Raw genomic sequence first — 22,878 nt, 5'->3', positions numbered from 1 at the left:
ACTAGCTGGGAGTGGGAGTGTCTGACACCTTCGGGATGTCTGTGCAGATCTCAAGAAATTCAGAAAGAAAGCGAGAGAGGGAGGACTCATCTCACTGGCTCCTGAGTCTACAGTACTGATCTTTCCTGGGTTCCAGCTGCATCTTGCCTTTGGGGTCCATTAATGTCCCTGTAAGATTTGAGGCACAGGAAACTGACTACCAAGACATATTAAAGTAAAGTTTATTCTCAAGTATCGATAATAAGCGCGACTCATTACGGATGTAGAGAAATCAGAATTGAAGGAGTGGGGAGAAGAGAAAGGACCCAGCCGGTTTGCCTCCACAGATGGAGATGGAGAGAGCAGCACGTGGAAGGTCAGGTGAGCCTTTTGAGGGGAGGAACAGGAAAGGATTGGACCCAGGGCGAAACAGGAAGGGGTGGGCTCCAGGGCAGTTCAGCATGCGCTGATTGGTGGTTCAGTGTCTTGGGGATGTCTCTGTGGCAGATGCCAGTAATGTCATAACTCCGCCCACCAGGAGTAGGAGTCCCCCTACTCCTCTGTGTCCTGATACAATTTTTCTTTTCTTTTCTTTTCTTTTTTTTTTTTAAATATATATTTATTGATTTTGTACAGAGAGGAAGGGAGAGAGATAGAGAGCTAGAAACATGGATGAGAGAGAGTCATCGATCAGCTGCCTCTTGCACACCCCCTACCGGGGATATGCCCGCAACCAAGGTACATGCCCTTGACCAGAATCGAACCCGGGATCTCTCAGTCCCCAAGCCGACGCTCTATCCATTGAGCCAAACCGGTTTCGGCGTGATACAACTTTTCTAAAGAACTAGTGTCAATGTGTTTCTAATATTGCCAATGAGAGCCAAAACTAATGTGGGGGAGAACTGAGCCAACCCTGAGTTCAAAGTTCCTTTCCTGAGTAGCTTGGGGAAATAGTACAATTGACAGAAATAAGGAAGGACAAGATGGTTTGCATGTGAGATTTAAAGAGTAGATGGTCAACTGAATGTGCCAAAACCAGTTTGGCTCAGTGGATAGAGAGTCAGCCTGCGGACTGAAAGGTCCCAGGTTCAATTCCAGTCAAGAGCATGTACCTTGGTTGCGGGCACATCCCCAGTAGGGGATATGCAAGAGGCAGCTGATGGATGATTCTCTCTCGTCGATGTTTCTAACTCTCCATCCCTCTCTCTTCCTCTCTGTAAAAAATCAATTAAATATATATATTAAAAAAAAAAAAAAAAAGATGGTCGACTGAGTCAGGTGCTCTGGACGCTGACTGAGCAAAGGCCACTGGCCAATGAGGTGGCCCCGATGAGCCTAGTGACAGCTGTGCCAGAAAAACAGTGATGGGAGCTGGGAGACAAAGCTGAAAGCAAAGAAGTTTTGAAGGAAGGGGAGAGAATTTGTGTGTTACTGAAAAAATGTGGCAATTCAGAAAGAAAGCGAGAGAGGGAGGATGGTGGCTGAAAAAGGCAGGGTGGTAAAATAAAGGAACCCCCACCCCAAGATAGGAAAGGCCTGTGGATATTTCATAGAAAGAAAAAAACTAGCATAGAGATGTATGCTTTGGCATGAGGATTAGGATAATCAGACAAGATAAAGAGACAAGGTTCTGGAAGAGACAGGAAGGGAATGGGACTGAGAGCAAACGGGAGTTTGGCCTCAGAACAAAAGGAATCAGACCTCCGCAAATGAGTCTCTGTGCTTGTCATTTCCTCTAACTCATATTCATGCCTTCCACTTATTTGCATAGTGTGCAATTAAAAGTCCACAGCTGTCCTCACAGCTGCTCTCAAGTTAGAGCCTTCTTCATTATCACCATATACTGACCACGTGCCAGGTAATTTATGTTACTCATGCAGAGGGTACAATTCGCATTCCCATCTTTCAGATGAGGAAACAGAGGTAAAAGATATAATTCACTTGACTAATTACCCAGCTGTAAGTGGGAGGGCTGTGTTGGATGCCAGACATTCCAATTCTAACCTGTGCTGCTTCCTAAAACCTCAAAGCGTTGAAAATGTTTGCTTCTAGAGAGCAGGACTAGAAAGTAGAGAGCTGATCTCTAATAGGCAGGGGTCTGCTTTATTTTGTTATAAGCCTTGTAGTGCTGTTTGACTTTTTTATTAGAGTAGGTGTTCTCTTAACCATTACTTAAGTGAGGGGTAAATCCACTGAGCTTGGCATGCTCCCTGGTCCCCTTAATTCACTTCACACTTAGGTATGAATTGTTTGACCACTTGACCAACCTCATGTCCAGGTCCTCCTGGATAACAGGCTTTCTATGACATGATCATTTTAAAATGAGAAAACAAACTTGTACAAAGGAGCTTGCATTTTTTTTATGATGCTGAGGGGATGACTCAGGCTTCTCAGTGATAAAGATAAGGTCACTGGCTAGAAGGGACATGGGGAAAATAAGGGCTTAATCCCTTCAACCCATCCCCCACTCAGCAGCCAATAGCCTTTTTAGGATCCCTCCAGCCTAATCATGCTCCCTTCCTCGCTGTGCCATACCCTCAGGATAGAGTCCAGACATCTAGGAGGTTTATAAGACTTTATGACCTGGCCCCATTTACCCCTCTGCACTAAAAGGGCTATCACTATCCTATATCCTTACCACTCCTTCAACAACCACACTGACCTAAAATTGTACTCTTTGCCTCCTGGGCACTTGCCCAGCCAGAACTATGTTTTCCCTTCCCCTTCTTCACCTGGCTCGCTTCCAGTCCTCACCTTTAGGCTCATCAGTTTAGATGTTGCTGCCCTCAGGAAGTCTCCCTTGGATTTCCATACCGAGGGTATGAGCCTCTCCTAGGTGTTTCCTTAGCAGCCCGCACTTTTCCCACTAAAGCACGTGCTAATCTCCAAAGAGCTCTTAACCACTATTCAAGCCCCTGTGTCTTGCCCTCCCACACTGACTGTGGGCGGATCCTGTGATTTGTTTTAGCCTACAGAGTGCCGAAGTGAAGCTGTGCAGGTTCCAGGCCTAAGCCTTAGGGAGCCTGGCAGCTTCCACTTTTGTCCTTTTAGGAAGTTTTGAGCCACTGTTTTTGGAAGCCCAGCTAACCAGCTGGAGAAGCCACGTGGAACATGGCAAAGAGGCTCAGCCTTTCCAATGTCCCAGGCGAGCCTTCATATGACTCCAGCCTCAGCTGCCACCTAACAGCAGTCTCCTGACAGACCCCAAGAGAGACCAGCAAAATTGACAGCTGAGCCCAGTCAATTCACAGAACTGTGAGAAGTAATGACTGTTTAAAGCCACAAAATTTTGGAGTTTGTGATGCTGCAATCACTAAAACACCATTCTGTATGTTAATTGTCTACTGAGTTTGCTTGTCCTGCTAGACTATTTTCTCTGTGAGGGCAGGGACTACACTCATTTTTTAAAAATTGTTGTACTCTCAGGATACTCTCCAGCACAGAATCAGCTCTCAGATATTGGATTAGTGCAAATTAAGAATGTCTGCCAAAACAAATGTCTAGAACCCTCACCGGGATTAAAAGATAGTTAAGTGGACATCTCAGTAGTACATTCACTTACCTTTGTAGAGGGATTGAGTTAAATTGACTTGGGCCACAAGCCAACAGAGAGCAATCTTGGGAGAAGAGAATGGCTGACGGGTTGGCCTGAAGTTCAAGCAAAGCTAAAGGCCAGGGGACAAAGCTACCGTCCTTGATGGTGATCCTCTGGGCCACACTCCACAGGTGATTGGGTGTGTCAGCGAGGACACCATCTGCTCTAGGCACCTACCCTCACACAGGTGGTCTGTTAGTGTTCTCAGACTACCAGGGACACGAGATGTCATCGAGCCATCTATAATAAAAGCATAATATGATAATTAGACCGGACAACCTTCCAGACGAAGCCAGGGAAGGGAAGCCAGGGTCCTGGGTGCCAGTGGCTAGAGGGAAGCCCAGGTCCCGGGTGCCAGAGGGAAGCCGGTGCTGCAGCTGGGGGAAGGAAGACCTACTCTTGCACAAATTCCGTGTATCGGGCCTCTAGTCTTATATATGGGAACAGACACCTTATCTTCAAAAAATGTCAACTAGCTTCAGACACGGAGGAGCCTCAATGATAGTATATGTGGAGTGAATACATTTACGCTAGAATCAATAAATCCCATGGTTGGGGGCTGGTGTTCTGTGTCTGTAATCATAGCAGTGCAAGGTGTCCAGTCAAGTCATCAGGCATTGCTTGAACATCTTCTGTGGACAGTTTATGTCAAGCCCAATGTGGGACACAACATGAGAAAATGCCATCCCTGCCCTGAGGGAGAGAACTGGAGACTAGACTTACACAAATGAGGTAATTAAATTACAGGACAACATATAATTACTGCTAAATTGTGTGGTAAGAAATTAAGTGCTAGAGAAATTGGGAAAAGCGGAGAGCAGTGAGGGCTCCAATAGTTGGGGAATTGTCACTGAAGCGCTAGATGTGGCTGAACCTTCAGGAATAAAATAAACTACCAGACAGGCTGAAAGGAAGAAGAATGTGGAAGTCCCAGGAGAACAGAGCCGAACCAGTGTGCATATTTTATTTTGAGGCGGCAACACACGTCTATGAAAAGTGGTTGCCCCAAGTCCCAAAGCAAGGATATTTCTGAATAGTTCCCTAATATTCACATGTCTGAGTCTATTTATTGTTTCTTCTGTTTGCAATGCCTTTTTCCACCTGGCAAACTCTTTTTTAAAAAAACATACTTTTATTCATTTCAGAGAGGAAGGTAGTGGGAGAGATAGGAATATCAAAGATGAGAATCATTGATTGGCTGGCAAACTCTTATAGTTCAAGGCCCAGCTCAAATGCAACTACTTTTCAGAATCTTTCCCTGGTATCCCATAACCCAGGGCTCATGCTTCTACTGGAAAAATATCTATTTATTTTGCCTACTCACCTCTCCCAGTACAATTAAGAGCCACTTACACTTACTAGGCTCTTACTGTGCGCCAGGAACTATGCTAAACACTTTAAATGTACTATTTTACTTAAGCCTCACAATTGCATGAAGATAGCATTTTTCCTATTTTATACATGAAGAACCTGAGGCTTAAAGTGGTTAAGTAAACTCCCTAAGAACACATAGGGAGGAGGTAAGAAAGCTGGAATTCAAACCATTTGTGGAACTCCAGAGGCCACACTTAAAACAACAGAACATGTACCGTGTTTCCCCGAAAATAAGACATCCTCCGAAAATAAGACCTAGCTCATGGAAAGATAAGACATCCCCTGAAAATTGGGAGAAAAAATTAATATAAGACACTGTCTGATTTTCAGGGAAACAGGGTATTCCTGGAGACCACAAATGCTCTTTACCCTGTCTTCTCATTCTAAGATGGTGGCTGACATATGGCTCAAAAATTGAACATATGAATATATATGACTGGATATATTAATTGCCTGTGTCTAAAAGTAGGTACCCCCCAGTATTTTTACCCCAAGTGGAGACTTTCACCTGCCTAGAAGTCAGGTACTTGGGGAAAAGGAGGAGGAAATCAACACACCTTATATTTGAATGTGAGCTCCTTTATTTTAATGGATTAAAGTGCAGTAGAAGAGAACCATGCTTTTCCCATCATTGGCATTGGCTGGGTCTGAAGATGAGGGCTCTGATTAACAACAGGTGTAGCGGGGCAGTGGGTTCTCAGGTTGTTTTTTTAATATATTTTTTATTTAAAATATTTCATTCTATAATCTTTAATTTTAAAAATTTTCTTTATTAAAGTATCACATATTTGTCCTTATTCCCCCCATTCCCATCCCCCACCTCTCCCCACATATACCTCCACCCCCCTGTTGTCCCTGACCACAGGTTAGGCTCATAAGCTTGCGCACAAATCCTTTGGTTGATCATCCCCTTTATCCCCACCCTCCTCTACACTCCCTCTGAGGTCCGAGTCTGATCCATGCCTCCTTGTCTCTGGGTCTGTTCTTGTTCATCAGTCTATGTTGTTCATCATAAAAAATATATTCTTATTGATTTCAGAGAGGAAGGGAGAGAAGAGATAGAAACATCAATGATGAGAATCATGGATTGGCTGCCTCTTGCACGCCCCCTACTGGGGATGGAGCCCGCAACCTGGGCTTGTGCCTTTGACCAGAATCAAACCCCGGACCCTTTAGTCCAGACCCATGCTCTATCCGCTAAGCCAAACCGCTAGGGCTCTCTTGGGTATTTTAAAAACAGCAATTCAAGTTGTTCCTGTTAAACCAGTTAGAACCAGATCACTATTTCTGACCCTCTATTACAAAGGCTGGTGCCCAGACAGTGGAGGGGGTTGGCCAGAGGCTACAAGGTGAAAACAAAAGCCGAGCAGGCGCTGGAACCCCGGAATCAGAGCCTGCTTGTGCAGGACTTCATTGCCTACGGCCATCGGCCGGGCCCACCTCTCCAGGCTAAGGGCCTTGGACGGGAAGCATGGACTGCGGGCTTCCCACTCCTCCGCCCAATGGTCCTCTTCACTCCCACCCCTTCCAGCATCATGGCCTGAGGAAGGCTATTCCCCTTTCGCATCTTTAGGGCGTCTGCAAGATGTTCTTGCGCCGCCACTGAAGCCGCTCTAGTCCCGCTTCTCGGGCGGCTCAGCTCGGCCAGCGGCGAGCACCCCGCCTCCGCATGCTCCCCGGGCTCGTGCCAGCACAGCCCACGTGCTGCGCCCTTGCCGCACTTCACCTCCCGCTACCCAAAGCCCGCCCACACCCCACTTCCGCTTGCCGAGCACCGTCCTTCCGGCGAGGCCCCTTTCTCATTGGCTGGCTGGGAGCTTCCTCGGGTTCCGCCGCCCGGAGGGCGCTGCAGCGGCCGTGGTAGCCGCTGTCCCGCGGTTTGGCCTCGCTTTTTTGGGCCGCGAGCCTCTGGTGTTGGCGACGACATGTGGCGCCTCCCGGGACTCCGAAGCAGAAGTGAGGGGCGTGGAAGCTGCGCGTCCCGCGGCAGCGGAGACCCGGAATTGGAGGAGGGGCAGGAGGGAGGGCCGAGCCGAAGCTGCAGAGAACCGGACTAGAGCGGGGGAAGGCGGGGCTGGAGGGGCGGGGCTTCCCTAGCAAGAGCTTTCTTTTTAAAAAAAATATATTGTATTGACTTTTTTTTTTTTTTATGGAGAGGAAGAGAGAGGGATAGAGAGTTAAAAACATTGATGAAAGAGAAACATCGATCAGCTGCTTCCTGCACACCCCCAGCGAAGAGATGGGGGTTGAAATTTGAGGTGTTGATAGAGCTGATGGGGAAGAGGGTGGAGCTTAGAGCCAAGGAGATGGGTGTGGCTGCTCAAGGGGGAGGAGCCAAATAACGATGGTGGGTGGAGTCAATAAAAGGTGTAGAGGCCAGTGGAGTAGGCAGAGCCAATGAGAAGAGGCAAGATTTAGAAACTACTCCAAACTTGGAGCTAGAGTTCAATTTGTGTATGAATGCCTGGTCATTTTTAGAACCGTGGTTGTCAACCCTAGGAGGGCATCAGAATCGCCAGGAGCATCAAAATATAGATGCCCCACCGTAACAATCTGGCTTATTGCTTCTGGGGTGGCACCCTAGAATCTGTATTAGGCAAAAAATTCCCACATGTATCCTTTAAGAACTTTTGCAGAGTCAGATGCCAGAGATCCCTGGGTTCCTGGGTTGGGGTTCCAAGTATCAAAGGGAAGATTGGTGGGCCTGCCGTTGCCTCAAGTCTGTTTATATGGAGGTGACTGATTTTTGTTGCTCTGCACAGCTCTTCCCCGTCTGCTTGGACCTGGCTTCCGAGGGGTGACCCCCAAGCCCACCAGCCCAGATGGGTCTCAAGCTACCTCCTCAAATCTACTGGTCTCAGTGCCAAGCTTTGACAGGTGAGATACTGCCATCCCCTCACCTGTTTCCTCTCCTGGCCCCCCTCTCCCTCTTACCTGGGACAGAACTTAATGGCCTCCATTACATCATCTAGGTCAGACCCCCATGGCCCAGGTCCAGGCACAAGCAGGGGCCCACGGTCCCATGGATGGAAGGATGCCTTCCAGTGGATGTCTAGCCGTGTCTCCCCAAACACCTTGTGGGATGCGGTATCGTGGGTAAGGCTTCCTCAGTCCTGTCCTTAACTTTCAGTGTGGGTGGGAATGATCCTGCATGGACGTATAGTCTAGAAACAAGAGCTAGGGCATCATTGTGTCCACACTCAAATTTTGAGTAATTTTGTGACATTGGAGCATATTTAGGGATATACTAGGTGTCCCGGTTAATAATGGCAAATTTTGTAATAAAAGAAAACATAATTTCAAGAGAAACATCAAAAGTGCTTTATTCAAAGTAATGTCCATCACTAGCTACACACTTCCTCCATCTTTCAGGTAATTTGTGGATATCATCCCAATAGAACTTTTCTTGTTTTGAGGCAAACCATTCAGAGACCTAATTTTCCACTTCTTTGTATGTTTTGGAGTGATATTCAAAGTGCGTGTGCCATCGATCAGTACAGGTAGTAATCTGAAGGAGCAAGGTCTGATAAATACAGTGGGTGGGTTAATACTTCCCAGGCAAGATCTTGCTTTCTTTATTTTTTAATATATTTTATTGACTTTTTTTTTTAATAGAGAGGAAGGGAGAGGGATAGAGAGCTAGAAACATTGATGAGAGAGAAACATCGATCAGTTGCCTCCTGCACACCCCCCACTGGGGATGTGCCTGAAACCAAGGTACATTCCCTTGACCAGAATTGAACCTTTCAGTTCGCAGGCTGACGCTTTATCCACTGAGCCAAAACAGGGCCCAGGCAAGATCTTTTAACGTGTCTTTAACTGGCTTTGAAGTGTGTGATGGTGCATTATCATAAAGCAAAATTACTTTGCCGTGTCTTTTGGCACATTCTGGTCATTTCACGATATTGTATCACCATAAGATACGATAACTTCTTCAAAATAAAGTAATGAATTAAAACTTCCCGCAAATGCTCTTTTTTTTTTTTTTTTTGCACAAAATTTGACATTTTTAAGTGTAAAAATATCTGATGTTAACACCTTTAGCAAATTTGACATATGAAGTTTTGAAGCTTGCTGTTAATACAACAAAATAACATACATATAAAATTACATATATATCAACATATGTGTATCTCCATCTATTGGGAAAAAAATCTGCATTATTAACTGGTACACTTAGTAGAGCCATGCTTCCCATCCCCTGCCCTCCATGTATTTATTCCTCCTTTTATTCAGTAAATTGTTGTTTAAGTCCTCTGAGCCAGGCATTTTTGGTAGGCACTAGAGAAATAGTGGAGAACAAGACAGATAAGATTTTTGCCTTCATGGAGCTTACAATAAATAATGCTAAACAGCTAATATTTTATTTATTAATGTAAAGTATTATATGTGCCTTATCTTGTTTAATCCTTACAAAAGTTTTGCAAGGGAGATATCTCCATTTTATAGGTGAGGAACCTTAGGCTCTGAAACGTCAGGTAACATGCTTAAGGTCACACAACTATTAAGTAGAGGAGCCAGATTTTACTCTGGAGTTCTTACTCTTATCTACCATGCTCCATAGCTTGGTACCTGCACCTAGTATGGCTTGTAAAAGCATCTAGTACAGATCCTGGCCCATAACAGCTGCTGAATAAATATTTGTTGAACTTGATCTATAAAGTCAGATTCTCAATCTAGTAGGGCAGAATCTTTGCCTTCCAGGTTGTTCTTATAAGGTATTTTGAATGAAGTTGGCACACACATCATTCTTTGTGTCTGTCACATCTCATCCCTATCACTTCTATGCTGTATATTTTGGGCAAATGACTTCATCTCTCTGAGCCTCAGTTGTCTCATCTGTAAGTGGGTGTCATCAGCAGAGCTGAGCCTGGAGTGTCTCCCATGACAGGGGCACTTCTGTCTGGGAAGCTGTGGACTAGAGGCATAACACACTTTGGAGAGTGGAACATTTTCCCTTTAAAACAAAATATATTTTATTGGTTTTTTTGTTTTTTTTGAGAGAGAGAAAGTGAGAGGAAGAAAGAGAAACATCAATGTGAGAGCAACATCGATTGGTTGCCTCTGGTACACACACAGACTGGGAATCAAACTGGCAACCTTTTTGTGCATAGGACGCTCAACCAGGGGAGCCACACCGGCCAGGGCAAGCAGTTTCCCATTTTTGCCAAAGATCCAAGCCCTAGGGTAATCCCCCAGAGAATCTTTTGGAAACTGGACCTGGATCCCAGGTGTCCTGATGCCATCCCTCTGCTCTGTCACTGCTGCCCGTGTGAAAGGGCCTGAGCACAAGCTGTCCTCAGAGCCTGGGTACATAGCCCTGTTATTGACAATGCCAGCACCTTCTCTTCTTTCTGGCCTCAGCTCACACGTCACCTCAATAGAGAGTGTTTCCCTGATTACTTACCTTGTCAGGCCTCCCTCTTACACTCTGTAAACCCTGATTTGTTTCCTTTTTTTAAAAAAAATTATATATATATTTTATTGATTTTTTTACAGAGAGGAAGAGAGAGGGATAGAGAGTTAGAAACATCGATGAGAGAGAATCATCAATCAGCTGCCTCTTCCACACCCCTACCAGGAATGTGCCTGCATCCAACCAGGGTAAATGCCCCCCCCCTTTTTTTTTAAAATATATTTTATTGATTTTGTACAGAGAGGAAGGGAGAAGGATAGAGAGCTAGAAACATCGATGAGAGAGAGTCATCGATCAGTTGCCTCTTGCACACCCCCTACTGGGAATATGCCCGCAACCAAAGTACATGCCCTTGACCGTAACCGAACCCAGGACCCTTCAGTCCCCAAGCCAACGCTCTATCCATTGAGCCAAACCGGTTTCGGCCAGGGTAAATGCCCTTGACCGGAATCGAACCTGGGACCTTTCAGTCCACAGGCCGACGTTCTATCCTCCGAGCCAAACCGGTTTTGGCTGATTTGTTTCCTTTAGCATAACTTGTAGTTCTTCCTTTGTTGTGTATTTAGGTTTTTGTCTTTCTCTATCAATGAATATGATAAACTCCGCTGGAGCAGACTGTGTCTGTCTTGTCATTGTACCCAGTTCCTGTTGCATAATGAGTATTCGGGTGTCCTTTTCAATATATAGGAAGGGGGAGGGAAAACCAAGCAGCACTGGGTAGGAGCTTGCTGAGGTTTTCTGCAGACCCGTTGAAGATGAGACACTTTTACCAAGCCCGCACCTGTGAAGATGTGTGTGATGGGGAGGCTTGGTCAGGGCGAAGGGAAGGGAAGAGTTGTGCCAGGTTAGAGAAGGAGAGTGAGCCTGGTGGGAACGCTGACCTGTTCCTGCATTTGTACAGAGCCCCAACTTGCCACATTGTCTTTTTGCCTGGTTAGACTATTTACTCAGTAACTGGCATTTACTCAGCATGTATATCTTAGCACCCTACGAGGTGTCAGGCTCCACTGGTGAGGAAAACAGACATGATTCCTGCTGCCCTCATGGTGCTTTAAAACTAGCAGGAGAGTCAGACCTTAGTGGAATAATTGTAGAGATGATTGCTTAGGCACCAGTATGATCAGGGTTTCAGAGGGGAAGTTGGGTGCTGAGAGAGGATGGAGTGGAGGAGCTGCCCTCACCAGGAGTCAGGAAAGGCTTCTGGAAGTGATGTTTGAGCTGCAGGCTAGGACTGTACGGACTGACTGGTGACAGCTGTGTCCCTAATGGGCTGTCTTTCCCAGGGCACTCTGGCTGTGCTGGCCCTGCAGCTGGCAAGGCAGATCCACTTCCAGGCATCGCTGCCAGCAGGACCGTGGCGAGCGGAGCACGGCTCTTGGCGCAGTCCCCTGGACTGTTTCCTCTCATCTCCCCTGTGGCATCCGTGCTCCTGTGAGTTCTCAGTCCGGGGGACAGGAGGGCTGGGCTGGGCGTTTCGCTGGGCCAGGAAGCATCTCTGGACACACCTCAGGAAAAGAGCCATCAGCAGCTCCTTGCCTTTCCTATCTGAAGTCAGAGGAAGGAGAATGTGAGGAAGTTCCATCCACCCAGGTCGTGGGCCACACCTACCCTCCAATGTCCTCCCATGGAGGGAGCCCCACTGGGGTGCCGTGTACTGTAGATCCTGGGTGTGGCTTCCTGTCTATCTCTGAGCCAGTTAGCTCATTCTCTGCTCAATCATTTCTTAATAAATGTATCTTTATTGAGTAGCTATTATGTACCAGGGTATAGAGGTAATAAAGCCAATTGGTTAAGGCTTTGGAGTCAGACTATTGGGGTTCAAGCCCCATAGCTGCTGTATACTAGTCTTGGTTCCCTAGACGAGTCATTTTAAATTTTCCTATGCCTCAGTTTCTTCATCTGTAAAAGGAGGAAATAATAAGTTTCTTGGGAGGACCAAATGAATTAATATAAGGACATATGTGCCTGACACACAGGAAGTGCTCAGTAAGTATTAGTTTAAATTCTTGCCCTTATTGTTATGATACCATCATTATCGGTATTATCCTCAAACGCAGTGTTGGGTGCTGGGGCTTCAGCAGTGAACAAATAGAGTAGATGCCTCCTTGCCACTGGAAGATTAAAGCAGAAGAGTGACTTATGCATCAGGCAGGAGGTCAGCGTAAATGTGGGTCCCTCTAAATCCATGCAGTGGAAGCCAGCAAGGGAAATGGAGGAGGAGGTCTGTGAAGGAGGTGTCACAGGAGTCTCCAGGTTCTTCCTTTGGTTCCCCCAAATTTCCCCGAGCTCTCTGTACTGATCCCCTCCTGATGTGACTGCTGTCGCCGGCTCTTCCAGCGTTGCGGAGGCACATTCTCCCCAGCCCTGACAGCCCAGCTCCCAGGCACACTGGCCTCAGGGAACCCAGGCTGGGCCAGGAAGAGCCCTCCACTCAGCCCGAGAGCCCCTCCTCACACAGATCCTTGAGAGCAGCTGATCTTCGGGAGCCCCCTGAGGAAGGTATGTATGTCCCTACCTCCTAGAATCAGCAGAAGGCAGTGGCAGGGTGGGAAGTTGGACTGGTGAACATTTCTTGTTGTAAGGGACTTTTCATTCCTGTGAGGCCCCAGGCTTGCTGAGGTAGCTCATGGTTATTGTGGCTCCTGGCAGTGGTGCTGGCTGGAGGGGCTGGGAGACTGGGAAAGTGGGAGAAAAGGAGAAATTACTTTCTTCTTTGCCCTGGCTGGTTGTTGGCCTTTTCCCGTGCAGATCCCAGTGATGTCGGCTTCCTGCATGCCAGCAGCAGCTTCAGCTCCCAGGCAAAACCAGCCCAGCCTCAGCTCACTGGTGAAAAGCAGGTATTGTCCAGATTTGGCCACCTGGATCTTTCTAACATTGCCCTGGGCAGGTGGCAATCCCAGTAACACCCCCTCCCCCCAAGTGACGAGTCTCTTTGTATTTCTTCCCAGGAACAAGATAAATCAAAAACACTTTCCCTCGAGGAGGCTGTGACTTCCATTCAGCAACTCTTCCAGCTCACTGTTTCCATCGCTTTCAACTTTCTAGGTAACTAGGTGGACCCTCCCTCAAGGCAGGCAGATGGGAAAATGGAAAGGGTATGGAGAAGGTCAAATAGAGCACAGTAGGGATTGGTTTAAACCAGAGACAGTTTCTTTTCCCCCAGGTAAACCAAATCTGGCCTGGGAGCACTGTGGTAACAGGGACCCATTCTCATTCAGACGTGTTTGCCATTCTTCAAACTGGCTCCTATCTTGAGGTCTTAGTTGGCTATTCTAAATCCTGCCATATTCTAGCCACATGTGTCAAACACAAGGCCCGCGGGCCAAATCTGTCCCGCCAGGCCTTGCAATGTGGCCCGCACCGCGCTGTCATCACTGCACTCCGCTGCGTTTCCATCACAATGACAGTTTATGACTGTTCAGTAAACCATTCGGCCCGCGATTTAGGCTGGATTTTAGATTTTGGCCCCTTCTCTGATTGAGTTCGACACCCCTATAGATGGGAAATCAAAAGGGCCACTCCTTCCCTTTAAGAACATGACTGAGAAGTTGCACAAATCAATGCCCAGAATGTAGGCTTATGGCCACCCTCATCACAGAGCAGCGTGGGAAATGTGGTCTTCAGCTGAATGACCATATGCCTACTATTAAGAAGCAGGAAGTAAATTTTGGAGAACACCTTGCATGCTCTGCCACATGTAGGCAAGAACAGGCTCCTGAGTTTGGAGCAGGCCCTCAGGTGCATGAATAAGAACTTCTTACCCACATCTGGAGACTGCAGAGGCCCCTTCACCATGTGTCCTGGTTTCCACAGTGACTTGGCTTAAGTTTCAGGCCTTCTAATATGGAGACCCAGACTCCCAAGCAGCATCTGTTGGAGTCTAGTAGGCAGGTGAGTGTGAGGCTGGGATTCTCTCAGAACAAATTTATGGAGCGTTGACCTTCCTCAGCCTTGTTTTAGGTGTTGGGGATTTAGTGTTTGACAATCAAAATCTTTACTCTCCTGGAATTAACGTGAGTTGAAGGAGAGAAAGACAATACATTGGCAAACAGTTAAAGAGAATTCAGATAGTGATAAATGTTATGGCCAAAATTAAACAGGGGGATTTGGGCAAGAAATGTTTGATTTACAGTAGAAGGCCTTACTGATGGGAAGATCCTTGAGCTGAGACCTGATAAACAAAAACAAGCCAGTCTTGTTTCCATCTGGAGAAACAGCTTTTCAAGTAGAAGCAACAACAAGTGCAAAGGTCCTGAGGCAGGACTGATTTTGCTTTTGGAGGAACAAAAGAAAGGTAAGTGTGTCTAGAGCAGTGGTTCTCAACCTTTCTAATGCCACAAACCTTTAATACGGTTTCTCATGTTGTAGTGACCCCCAACCATAAAATTATTTTCGTTGCTACTTCATAACTGTAATTTTGCTACTGTTATGAATCATAATGTAAATATCTGTGTTTTCTGATGGTCTTAGGCAACTCTGCTAGCGTTTCTCAACCTGTGGGTCATGGTTTCCTATCTTAGCAAACCCACACTGTACAATGGCTCAGAAAAAGCTCACTTGATCTGGCCCCTACTTGCTTCTCTTGACTTCATTCTCCCCATTGCCTGTGGGTCAGGTTGAGAATCGCTGCTGTAGAGCCTATGACTATCAGAAAACACAGATATTTATATTATGATCCATAACAGTAGCAAGATTATAGTTATGAAGTACAGTGAAAATAATTTTATGGTTGGGGGTCATCACAACATGAAGAACTGTATTAAAGGGTCACGGCATTAGAAAGCTTAAGAACCACTCGTCTAGAGCTTAGAGATCATGGGGAGAATGAAGTCAAGAGAAGCAAGCAGGGGCTGGATCAAGTAAGCTTTTCTGAGACATGGTACAGTGTGGATTTGCTAAGACAGGAAGCCATTAGAGGGTTTTACACTGGAGCAGGAAGAGGGGCAGTCACATGATCTGATTTACTTTTTGAAGATCTCTCTGGCAGTTATGTAGACAGATGTGGGGATGCCAGAGAGGGAGCAGGAGACTGAGTTGAACTGTTGCTGATGACTAAGCAAAATGCGATGATGGCTTAGTCTAGGTTACAGGCAGAGGAGACTGAGAAAGGAAGATGGATCAGGGTATGTTGGTAGAGCCAGTGAGGGGAATGGGGACAGGGTGGGGTCCTTTGTCCTCTGAGCCTTCTCAAGGACAAGAGGACTCAGTCCTGGTGGGAGAGTTTCCAGGCAGCAGGGAGGCGACTTCAGTTCACTGCCGGCTGAATGCAGCCTGGCTTCTGCCTCATTAGCTTTTTGTGATTTTGATGGGCAGACAGTCTCTTCTGAGAATTTTCTTGCCCATTCCTTCATTCATATATTCATTTATTCAGCAAGTGCTAAGCGCTGTGACAGAACACAAAAGGAGCATAAGCCATAATCATATTTTGCATTTGTATAGAGCTTTCACCCTGTGCAAAGTTATTTCTTTTGCATTCTTTTTCTGCATCTGCCTCCAGGATTTTAGTCTAATTGAGGAGACAGGGCTTATATTCTTGAAACAGTTTAGTTCAGAGAAAAAGGCTTGTATATTAAGTAAGTGCCAAAGAAGTGTTTCAAGCCTGAGTGTGGTCTGCAGGTTCTAGAGCAGAAACAGGATGCGAAGGCCAGATGGTGGAGGCAGAAAAAGATATTCCAGGCAGGAGAAACAGTTGAGCAAAGGCTTGGACTTGAGATGGGTTGTGCCCAGCCCCTCTCCTGTTTTCCTTTTTATTTGGAGGATAAAAGAACCTGGGCTTTGGACACACCTGAGTTCAGGTCTTTGCTCTTTTATATTAATCTCTCACAGTGTCCTCATAAAGCAACATTAGCAGTATCAGCTGTGTGAGCTTGTTGGTTACAAACAGCCTAAACTCGCTCTGGCTAACTTAAACACAGCAGGAGTCTGTTGAGACCTGCTGACCTGCTGAGCCTCAGAACGGACAGGAGCCAGGGAAGCCGTAGACCCAGGGGCCAGTACCTACAGTGACTTCAAAGTGCTGTCCTCAGAACGAACTGCAAAAGCTCTTTCTCTCTGGTCACAAAGAGATGAAGAATCAGATTTCTGAGGGAGATTCTCATTGGTTGGGAAGAGAGGAGACACGATGATGGACAGCACTGGGGGGAGGGCTAGTCCCAAAGGGAACTCTGCATCCTATTGCCAAGAGGAGAATAGTGTAGAGGAGGGCAGAACCCACTGAGGTGTATGGCAAACCAGTGAAATATTTGGAGAAGGGAAATATATGCAAATGCCCAGCACCAAAAAGAAAGGAAGGAGCTTGTGGGTACCTGGCCGAGGCTGTGGGGAAGCTCCCAGGGGAAGCAGTGAGTGATTACACCCTGTGCTTTCTTACAGGGACAGAGAACGTGAGGAATGGGAACCACACGGCCGCCTTTTCCTACTTTCAGAAAGCAGCAGAGCGTGGCTACAGCAAAGCACAGTACAACGAGGGCTTGTGTCATGAGTATGGCAGAGGCACCTCCAAGGACCTTGGCAAGGTACCAACCTCCTCTCCCCAGACCCACCCCCTGCGCCACAGGCCCAGAGTGACCTCCAGGAAGGAGCAGTGGGCAGGGCGGGGAAAGTCCAGGCTCTCCCACCTGTGCGGGAAACGTTTTTTAAAAGCTCTGACTTCTAGGAAGTTAGACTCCAAACTCAGGTAGGTCAGGCCGTGGTCTTTCTTCTTTGCAGCCACACCCTCAGGGCCTAGGGTCTTACTTTGGTGAGTGGGTTAATTAATTCTAAAACAGCAAGATAAGTACAGAAAGATGTTATATGCAAGAGTGAATTTCTTAAAATTGTATATGATAGCAAAGAAAAGGGAAGCAACCTGAAGTTTCCTCAGTGGAGAACTGGTTAATAACATCTCTGTGGACCTTAAAAATAATGTGCTAGATCTATATTTATTGGCTGAGAAAGACATTCATGGTGTATTGTTATATGAAAAAATAGGTCACAAAATAGTGAATGTCATTCTCTAGCTCCCTCCCTATACACACATATTATGTGTGTAAATATATGTAGTATATGTGTGTACACATATAAGCATGTATATGAAGAGATTTGCAAAGCTGTACACTGAAGCGTTAACAGAATGATCCTTAGGAGGGAGGATTTCTTGTGATTGTATGTTTCTATTCTTCGTTTCATCTGTATTTAAATTTTTTTTTGGCTTATCTGCATTTTCTGACTAATCCGTAATCATGATGTATTATTTAATTAAAATAACATTTAGAATTTTCAATCAAAGAAAAAGCTACTTGCAGTGATGGTGTTTTTCCTTTGCCCCAGGCGGTGCTTTGTTACCAGCTGGCTGCCAGCCAGGGCCACAGCCTGGCTCAGTACCGCTATGCCAGGTGCCTGCTACAAGGCTCAGCCTCCTCGTGGGCCCCTGAGCGGCAGAGGGCAGTGTCCATGCTGAAGCAGGCTGCAGACTCAGGCTTGAGAGAGGTGGGAGCTATGGGTGGGGTCTCTCCTGGGCACCTGGGGTGGGTGGAGCCTGGCAGCAACCAAAATAGGTTTTCCTTCCTTCTTGACCACAGGCCCAAGCTTTCCTCGGGGTGCTTTTCACCAAGGAACCATACTTGGACGAGCAGAGAGCTGTGAAATACCTTTGGCTTGCTGCCAACAATGGGGTATGAGATCTCAATATCCAGGCATGTTGGGGACCCACTCTGATAAAGGAAAGGACTTTGGAACTGGTACTGAGTTCTATTCTGTTTAGAGGACTTTTTGATAGGAGAATTGGGCCAGCTTCAAACTCTTGTTGATTTATGTGTGACCTGCGAAAGTCCCAGGGTGTGCTGGAGCTGGCTCAAACCAGCCTGTGAGAGCTGTTATATGTAAAAATCAATGATGGTTGGAGTATTGGCACCATGAAAATTGCGAATGCGTCAGTACAGGGTGCTTCCCCTCCTTCCCCCCTGCAGAGCCAGGTGTTACATATTAACCAGTAGACTACTGAGCTGGTCATTTATTATCCAAACCTGTTCCCTCATTTCTTAAAATTGGGACAGTAATGCCTGCCAGCCTCCTAGTTCACAGGGTTGTCGTGAGGATCAAAATCTGACTAAGATAACATGTGTGAAAGCATGTTGTAAGTTGTACATACAGGTGCGACGTTACACGTGTTGTAATCCAGGGGACCCAGAAGACACGTGAAATGAAGGCCCAGAGCTGTTGCTGGGGGATGTCTGGTGTCTTTGAACTGGGGGCATTAGCACCCAGGCAGCATGGCCTAGAGTTTGTTTCACAGAGCATTTATTTCATGGATGAAAGCAAGCAGTGTGTATCTGTGGTCTGTCGGTTTTCTCTTGTAGGACTCACAGAGCAGGTACCACTTGGGGATTTGCTATGAGAAGGGCCTTGGCGTGCAGAGGAGTCTGGGACAGGCTGTGCGATGTTACCAGCAGTCAGCGGCTGCGGGGAATGAGCCCGCCCGGGAGAGGCTGCAGACCCTCTTGTCCATGGAGGCAGCAGGTGCAGGTGCAGGTCAGAGCCCACAGGGCCCCTCCCCGTCAGAGGAAAGGGTGGCAATAGCTGTTGATCTCCTTGCTATTTCCTGCCCCAGTGGATAGGTAAGAGCACAGCTTTTTGAGTCAGACAAACCTGTTTTGACCCCTATGCTGTCACTGAACTTGGGCTCCATGTCCTCGAGCCTCAGCTTCTTTTTTTTTTTTTTTTTAATATATTTTATTAATTTTTTATAGAGAGGAAGGGAGAGGGATAGAGAGTCAGAAACATCGATGAGAGAGAAACATTCATCAGCCGCCTCCTACACACCCCCTTCCGGGGATGTGCCCGCAACCAAGGTACATGCCCTTGACCGGAATTGAACCCGGGACCCTTGAGTCCACAGACTGACACTCTATCCACTGAGCCAAACTGGTCTCAGCAAGCCTCAGCTTCTTCACCTTTGACTATGAGGGTACTAGTAGTACTTGACCCACCCGGTAGTTGTAAGGGTTAAATGAGATGACCATAAAGGGCCTAGCAAGGCTGGCACACAGTAGGTATTAAATAAATGGCAGCTGCCCTGGTGATTTTCTAGGAGAGACGACATCCTGAGGCTGCCTTGATGCCCTGCATTACCCTGTGAGGACTCCGAGAGCCCTGCTCACCCAGGAGTCACTCGGGCTGGGTTAACAGTGCCAGGGAGAACCAAGTCTTTAAGAATTCCTTACTTGCCCTAGCCGGTTTGGCTCAGTGGATAGAGCATCCACCTGCAGACTGAAGGGTCCCAGGCTCAGTTCCAGTCACTGGCGCATGCCTGGGTTGTGGGCTCCATCCCCAGCGGGTGTGCAGGAGGCAGCCGATCAATGATTCTGATCATTGATATTTCTCTCTCTCTCTCTCTCTCCTCCCTCTTCCTCTCCCTCTCCTCCTCCCTCTCCCTCTCCCTCCCTTCCTCTCTGAAATCAATAAAAGTTTTGTGAGTTGTTGTTTTTTAAGAAAAGTATTCCAATACCATAATCAATAAAATTTAAAAAATTAAATAAATAAATGAATAAATAATTCCTTGCTCTAAAATAGGAGTCCCAGAATACAGCATGAGTAAGTTACTCTCACCTCTCCTCACAGGCTTGGGGCCCAAGGACCTGGCAGTCACAGGGTTGAAGTCCTTCTCCAGCCCCGCCCTCTGCAGCCTGAACACCCTGCTGGCAGGAGCCTCGCACCTCCCACATGCCTGGAGCACAGGGAACCTCGGCCTCCTCTGTAGAAGTGGCCATCTCAGAGCCAGCCCCCAGGCCCCCACCATGGCTGTGCCCCCACACTCCTTGGAAAGGAGTCTCGTCAGACTGGGTTTTGGCTAAGGTGAGACCAAGCCGTCGCTGTACCTCTCACTGGTGCAGGGGGGAGGGCAGGGAGGAAGTTGGATGACAATAAAAATAGGGGTCATGTGCCTCTCCAGGGTGGAAATTCAGGTGGGAGCCAGGTTCTCCAGCAATTTCAAGTGCATGGCTAATAAACTATTATCCAAATTATTATCCAAACCTGTTCCCTCATCTCTAAAGATCCTTTCCCCCCAGGTAGCCTCACAGATGAGCAGTGGGTAAATCACAGGCATTTCTGATCTGTGCACACAAATGATTCATTCAGTGACCTATAAAAAAGTGGTACTGAATGCTCCAGAGACCCAGGTCCTCACCTCAGCCTTTGTCTTTGAGCAAATCAGTTACCTTCTCCCTCCCCATAGTTTCCTCAAGCTTAGACTATATATATATATATATATATATATATATATTTTTTTTTTTTTTAATTAATCTTCACAAGAGGGGTGAGGATATGTTTTCCATTGATTTTTAGAGAGAGTGGAAGGGGGTGGGGGGAGAAAGAAAAACATCGATGTCACAAAGACACATTGATTAGTTGCCACACGCACGCAAGTGCCGCCTTGTGCTCTAACCATCAAACCACGCCGGCCAGGGCAAGACTACATCATTTTTTGCCAGCATCTGATACGTGTGCCTCTGGTGGTTCACAAGAGGATTCTAGGTGGTATTCATATTGATGGTTTTTATTTTAGTAGCGTATATTTAATATATCATGTAACAATGTGACTAGCATATTATATTGTAGTTTCACAGACATGAAGAACAGTGAATCCAGTTCAAGGAAAGCGTTGTGACATTGCATAGAAGGGAACACAGATCCAGAGAGGTGGAAAAAGTCCTGAGGTGGTTCCGTGAACAGCTAAGCCACGGGGATCACTGAATCAGTTCGCTTTTGTTCCAGTTCACTTTTGTTCCTCTCCAGCGGTTTCATGAATGTCTGGCTGGGAATTTCTTGCCTAACTGCCTGCTGTATCTGTTTAACTTTTTTTCAGACCTTCTCACTTCAGCCCTGAAGATGGAGCCTGTGGGTTCTCCAGAGAGATACCACAGCTTGAGTCCCAAAGAAGAGGCCAGTCATCCACCCACCTTCCCAAAGAACCTTAAGAACCTGCCCTAGCACAGCAAGGAGGAGGAGAGTGTGTGAGACCCAGGTTCTAGCCACGCCACTGTGCATGGCCCCGTCACCTTGAAGCAGTGAGTAGCTTGACTCACCGCCTTGTCCCTCTGCTGTAGACCAAGAGCAATGGTGTCTGCCCTCCTACTCCGCAGGGCTGCTATGGGCATTGCACTGTGGACAGGACCTGAGGAGGCACATGTGTTTACGTGGGTTCATGAGTCACCAGGCCAGGAGGGGTGCCAGACCTCCTGGCTCCTGGTCCAAGGCGCTCTGTGCTGCTCACACTGGGATTTTACGTGGAAGTGTTTTTATCATCCTGAGGATGTAAGGGAGTGAATGGAGATCGAGTACCTGGACTCTTGGAGCGGGAGAGTGTGGATTTTGAGTGGTCTTTGTTTGTGCAGGGTGTGCCAGAAGCGCATGGAGCTTAATAAAGCAGATATGGGATTATCTCATCACTCTGCCCTTGAGTGTATTGGGGAGAGCCAGGGAGACGGGCACGGGGAGCTGACAGCCTAGGCTCCATTCTCGTCTCTAAAGTTTCCATTAAACAATTTAAAGGGTCTTAAAAGCTTCTCCAAGAGAGAGACTTAGAAAAAATGATTTCTGAGTCAACGCTAATGACTTCAATTACTGAATTTGTGAATAGCTGTGCCCTAGTTTTTGGATGTGAGCCCAAGTTCAATAGCATAGACGTGGTTGAGAGGCGGGTGTGGGAGGGACTAACGACCAAAACCCCTAGTGATTGTTCAGATGGGAAAGACCACCTGCTCGGCCGGTTCAAAGGTGGGAAGAGTTGAGGGGAGGGTCCACATTGCCCTGCCTGCTGCTCACCCTTTCCCCGGCCTCTAGTGCTGTCCCTTTCCTGTCATTGCTGGAGCCTAAGCTTCCTCCAGCTCCCCTGCCTCCCCGCCCCTGCTGCCTTTCCAGGGCTGCCCTCCCGCGGGGCAGCGGCCTTGTCTTCCTTTTATTCCAGTACCCTCAGCACTTAGCCCGGCCTGTGTAGGTAGGGTCCATTCACTCATTGGTTAAAGCTCTGGGTTTCAAGCTGTGAAGTGCAGTAATCTCTGCAAAATAAAAATAAAAAAGGTTTCTGTGGTCAAATAAGTTTGGGAAGCGCTGCACTACACGCCCCCTTTTTATAGATTCACAAAGCACATCAGCGAACTCAGGGTTCCAAGAAGTCCTGCAGCACAGAGCGTGGTTAACCCGGTGCTTCCCTCGTGGAGCTGAGCACAGAGCGGCGCCCTGCAGATCGCCGTGAGCCCCCGAGGGGCAGCTCTGAGGGAGTCACTGCTGGTCCTCGCGTGGGGCCAGCCTCTTCCCTTCCTGCTATCCTTTCGGGTTCTCCGACTACTGCTGCCTCCGGGCCGCGCCTGGGCCCAGGGGCAGTTCAGACTGTCCAGGGACACTGGGTGTTGTGTGGTGATGGCCAGATGCGGGCCTCCTTCCCCCTCAGTCATTACAAATTAAGTACCGGTTCCATTTGAGGTGCCAAGCGTGGAGGTGGGATATTTTTAAGCTCTTGTTGTAGAGAGGGAAGGAT

General features: G+C 47.3%; 1 protein-coding gene across 4 annotated transcripts; it reads left to right on the top strand.

The window, feature by feature from the left end:
* The first annotated feature begins 6,737 nt into the window (after nucleotides 1-6,737).
* On the top strand, nucleotides 6,738-21,790 carry DELE1 (DAP3 binding cell death enhancer 1). 4 transcript variants are annotated; one of them, XM_036423890.2, is made up of 13 exons: nucleotides 6,738-6,904; nucleotides 7,711-7,825; nucleotides 7,921-8,044; nucleotides 11,648-11,795; nucleotides 12,702-12,863; nucleotides 13,113-13,201; nucleotides 13,313-13,409; nucleotides 16,737-16,879; nucleotides 17,673-17,831; nucleotides 17,924-18,016; nucleotides 18,701-18,860; nucleotides 19,962-20,195; nucleotides 21,208-21,352. In XM_036423890.2, the coding sequence occupies exons 1-12, from the start codon at nucleotides 6,874-6,876 to the stop codon at nucleotides 20,192-20,194; spliced, it is 1,554 nt and encodes a 517-aa protein (XP_036279783.1). In that variant the 5' UTR covers nucleotides 6,738-6,873; the 3' UTR covers nucleotide 20,195; nucleotides 21,208-21,352. The 4 variants fall into 4 exon arrangements, with proteins under 4 accessions (XP_036279783.1, XP_036279781.1, XP_045432289.1 ...); XM_036423888.2 differs by having other exon boundaries at nucleotides 18,701-18,872; XM_036423889.2 differs by having other exon boundaries at nucleotides 6,739-6,904; nucleotides 18,701-18,866.
* The last annotated feature ends 1,088 nt before the right edge of the window (nucleotides 21,791-22,878 follow it).

This window comes from Pipistrellus kuhlii, unplaced genomic scaffold (genome assembly GCF_014108245.1).
Source record: "Pipistrellus kuhlii isolate mPipKuh1 unplaced genomic scaffold, mPipKuh1.p scaffold_m20_p_8, whole genome shotgun sequence".
Lineage (NCBI taxonomy): Eukaryota > Metazoa > Chordata > Mammalia > Chiroptera > Vespertilionidae > Pipistrellus > Pipistrellus kuhlii.
Note: the sequence above shows the minus strand (reverse complement) of the source record. Positions and strands in the feature narration are given on the sequence as shown.

Coding starts and splice junctions, on each gene's coding strand:
- DELE1 (XM_036423888.2), top strand. CDS start 6,874: ATGTGGCGCCTCCCGGGACTCCGAAGCAGAA. Junction 8,045..11,647: donor TGTGGGATGCGGTATCGTGG/GTAAGGCTTCCT, acceptor TGTCTTTCCCAG/GGCACTCTGGCTGTGCTGGC. Junction 18,017..18,700: donor GGCTTGCTGCCAACAATGGG/GTATGAGATCTC, acceptor TTTCTCTTGTAG/GACTCACAGAGCAGGTACCA.